The 4,427-nt window shown below is 45.3% G+C and overlaps 1 protein-coding gene across 1 annotated transcript in view; it reads left to right on the top strand.

Moving 5' to 3' along the window:
• The first annotated feature begins 988 nt into the window (after window positions 1-988).
• Window positions 989-4,427, top strand: part of ttc19 (tetratricopeptide repeat domain 19) — a 7,902-nt gene continuing 4,463 nt past the window's right edge. The window contains exons 1-3 of the mRNA XM_014030796.1: window positions 989-1,085; window positions 2,797-2,945; window positions 3,029-3,120. Of these exons, the coding sequence (XP_013886250.1) occupies window positions 1,012-1,085; window positions 2,797-2,945; window positions 3,029-3,120 (315 nt within the window). The 5' untranslated portion in view covers window positions 989-1,011. The remainder of the gene's footprint in view (window positions 1,086-2,796; window positions 2,946-3,028; window positions 3,121-4,427) is intronic.

The following is a 4,427-nucleotide window of genomic DNA, read 5'->3' as shown; positions in this document are numbered from 1 at the left end:
CCCTGCAGCCCTGCAGCCCTGCAGCCTGCAGCCCTGCAGCCCTGCAGCCCTGCAGCCTGCAGCCTGCAGCCCTGCAGCCTGCAGCCCTGCAGCCTGCAGCCCTGCAGCCTGCAGCCCTGCAGCCCTGCAGCCCTGCAGCCCTGCAGCCTGCAGCCCTGCAGCCTGCAGCCCTGCAGCCTGCAGCCCTGCAGCCCTGCAGCCCTTCCTGCAGACGACAGGACATCGACACCATCCGGTTGTGTTTTTTATGAAAATCATCACCTGTGCAACAAGTGAAACTGCTCAGGGATGTGTCGCGCTACTGTTGCTTTCTTTTTAATGATGAACCGAGCTGCAGTTCTGTGTGGGTCCGTGTGCGCGCGCGCACATGTGCGCTCGCAGCAAAGTTTCTTTGTGGGTCTGTGACCCCCACTCTTTCTGGTCCAGGTTTATAAACTGCACAACAAACTGAACACATGTGTTTGTTTGCCTCTGTGTCACACAATAAGTCCTTCAGGTTTGTTATATTTTGCACATTTGCCATGAGAACACACCACGAGTCCAGCCAATGATTCACTTCTTTGACTCAGGTACCAAAGCAGTGACGTAACTTCACTTTTGAAGCTTCTGACGTCACTGATCACATGACTTTTACCAAACGAATTAAGCTCCGACACAGTGTGTTGTTGTTTTTTAAATACATGCACCGAAGCTTCAGCTTCAAACTGCCCATCACTACTCAGGTGGACCTGCTGTAGGACCCAGGTGGTCTTCAGCTGGAGCTCAGGTGGTTCTGTTCACCACAGCAACAGGCTGCAGACCATCACACTGCCACCTCCATGTTTTACTGTTGTGACTACACCGGCCAGAAAGCTCGTCTTCTGTCAGTCCACAGAGACTTCTGTTTGTCTCTTTTTTAACTTTGCTTGGTGAAATTTATTTAGTAATAAATTAATAATTTATTAAATCAGCTTTTATTGTGAAGGCTGAAATCCCGCAGCCTGGTTTCCGGTCGTTATGTAAACAGTAAAGATGGCGGCGTCCTGTCAGCTGCGGACACTGCTGAGTCGAGCTGTGAGCAGGTTCAGGTGTTCTGGAGGACCCAGGTGAGTTTTACAGCAGGCCAGGCGGTTCCGGTTCGGTGTTTAAATGTAAACTTCCGGAGCTGAGCGAACACAGACCCGGTCAGACCTGCTGGTTCCGTCCTGTCTGTGACGCAGAACCGCTGAGTTCAGCAGGGAGAGCAGAGCGGAAATAACTGGCAAAACAAAACGGTGGGCGTGGTTTAAAACTATAAAGGTTTAAATTATAAAAGTTTAAATTATAAAAGTTTAAATTATAAAAGTTTAAATTATAAAAGTTTAAATTATAAAAGTTTAAAACGATAAAGGTTTAAATTATAAAGGNATTTGTCACGTACCTCAAGACTTTATTTGAAACACCTTAAGAAGTTTAATAAATCCAATAAAACTCTATCAAAATTATAAAAGTTTAAATTATAAAAGTTTAAAATGATAAAGGTTTAAATTATAAAGGTTTTAAATTATAAAAGTTTTAAATTATAAAGGTTTAAATTATAAAGGTTTTAAATTATAAAAGTTTAAAATGATAAAGGTTTAAAATGATAAAGATTTAAAATGTTTGTGGAAAAAAGAACCAACGTCTGGTTGAGATGAAAGTACAGGTAAATAAAACCTGGCCGTGGGGTTTGGTGTCAGACATGAGCTGGTGAAAACACTGAAATGATGAACATCAGTGAAGCAGGTAGAGAAAATAAAAAAGTCCTCTGGACTGCTCCTGACATCTGAGCTTTAACTGGGTCTGCATTTCTTTATTCTCTAAGATACGTGGGATTAGTAAGACCTAATAAGTATAATAACTAGACCCTGTCCGGTACAGGAAGTGGTTTTTTTTTTTTTTAATTATGTCCTCATGTGAGGACACTGGGTCTGAAAATCTCACGTTTTGAGGAACACCTAAGCAGTGACCAGCAAAACTTGAGAAACTTCATGATGGCCTTTCTGGTGCTTCCATTTTCCTAATTATTTTGCCAATACAGCAGCCAGCGGTTAACCAGAGCAAGATTAGTGAACTGCATCATCATCATCATCATCATCATCATCATCTTTCAGATTGCTCTTCAGTTTGAAGTACATATTATGTGATGTAATTGCAGGACATGGCAGACCAGTTGACCTGAACATCATTGGTTTAATGAATTGGTTGAACAAATGGACCACTGGGAAGAACTATTCTAAACATTTCCAGATTTGTTTAACAAATATTTGTGACCAAATATACCACTTACACTAGCTATTTACATTTTTAAACTCTTCTAAATATTGGTGGGTTTGTCCCACCTCATGGCACAATTAATAATTAAATTATTGTCCCAATGTCCTCAAATGAGGACTTTATCCTCACCGACACTGTACTTTGCTTCAGTTATTAAAAACAGTTAAGAAATGATGCATCATGGGTAGAGAGGCAAACATGCAATGTCCATATATGAGGACACAGGGTCTCAGGAGGTTAAGGAACATTTCGTCTCACCTCCAAAAAGACTTCTTCAGTCTGGAGTTTCAGGTGAACTCCTCAGAGTTTGGATCAGGCATGATCTCAGCCTCCTACTCTGGTCTGACTGTTCCTGTTCAGCTTCATTTATCATTACTTTTTATAAATTATTGTTCTTGACTGAAGGATCAACACATCCTGGTGAAATTAAGCACGTTCTTGACTACAGGGTGATTTTACTGCTCATCCACCTGATTCACTCAGGTGACACATACCTGAACCTCTGGCTCTGCTCTTCTCCAGGTACACCTCCACTGCCAGCCTGATTGTTGCTGAGGCAGTAGACCACTCAGCATGCTGGGTAACTGTGGAAGATCACAAAGCTACCAGAAGGAACATTCCTGAAGAACCAGGAAGACGAGATGGAAGAAGACTTCTGTGGGCAGCAGTTGGTAGGTGGAGTCAAACCAACATCCAACCAGAAATTTGTTCTTAAACAGTTTCCTGTCCCTGACGTTTAGTCTGTGTGCCACAGCCTTCTCCCTGTTCAGCAGCAAAGAGGAAGACAAGCGTGATGAAGCTCAGAGGAAGGAAGACGAGATGATCCTGCTGCTGAAAAAGGCCAAGGTATCAGAACCCTGAAAAAACAGAACCAGCAACCGAGGTAGCAAACAGCTGCAGCTGTTAGATGATGTAATGAAACCTGCAGCTTTGGTACAACTGTAGGACCACTGAAGGACCACTGTAGGACCACTGTAGGACCACTGTAGGACCACTGTAGGACCACTGAAGGACCACTGAAGGACCACTGTAGGACCACTGTAGGACCACTGTAGGACCACTGTAGGACCACTGAAGGACCACTGTAGGACCACTGTAGAACCACTGTAGGACCACTGTAGGACCACTGTAGGACCACTGAAGGACCACTGTAGAACCACTGTAGGACCACTGCAGAACCACTGTAGAACCACTGTAGGACCACTGTAGGACCACTGTAGAACCACTGTAGAACCACTGTAGGACCACTGTAGGACCACTGTAGGACCACTGAAGGACCACTGTAGAACCACTGTAGGACCACTGTAGGACCACTGTAGAACCACTGTAGGACCACTGAAGAACCACTGTAGGACCACTGTAGAACCACTGTAGGACCACTGTAGGACCACTGAAGGACCACTGTAGGACCACTGAAGGACCACTGAAGGACCACTTTAGAACACTGAAGGACCACTGTAGGACCACTGTAGGACCACTGAAGGACCACTGTAGGACCACTGAAGGACCACTGTAGGACCACTGTATAGGACCACTGAAGGACCACTGTAGGGCCACTGTAGGACCACTGTAGGACCACTGAAGGACCACTGTAGGACCACTGTAGGACCACTGAAGGACCACTGTAGGACCACTGAAGGACCACTGTAGGACCACTGTAGGACCACTGTAGAACAACTGAAGAATAACTGCAGAACCACTGTAGGACCACTGTAGGACCACTGTAGAACCACTGTAGGACCACTGTAGAACAACTGTAGGACCACTGTAGAACAACTGTAGGACCACTGAAGGACCACTGCAGGACCACTGTAGAACCACTGTAGGACCACTGTAGAACAACTGTAGGACCACTGTAGAACAACTGTAGGACCACTGAAGGACCACTGTAGAACAACTGTAGGACCACTGAAGGACCACTGCAGGACCACTGTAGAACCACTGTAGGACCACTGTAGAACAACTGTAGGACCACTGAAGGACCACTGCAGGACCACTGTAGGACCACTGTAGAACAACTGTAGGACCACTGAAGGACCACTGTAGAACAACTGTAGGACCACTGAAGGACCACTGCAGGACCACTGTAGAACCACTGTAGGACCACTGTAGAACAACTGTAGGACCACTGAAGGACCACTGCAGGACCACTG

The sequence above is a fragment of the Austrofundulus limnaeus genome, unplaced genomic scaffold (genome assembly GCF_001266775.1).
Source record: "Austrofundulus limnaeus strain Quisiro unplaced genomic scaffold, Austrofundulus_limnaeus-1.0 Scaffold1119, whole genome shotgun sequence".
NCBI lineage: Eukaryota > Metazoa > Chordata > Actinopteri > Cyprinodontiformes > Rivulidae > Austrofundulus > Austrofundulus limnaeus.
This window is presented reverse-complemented; position numbering and strand designations above follow the sequence as displayed.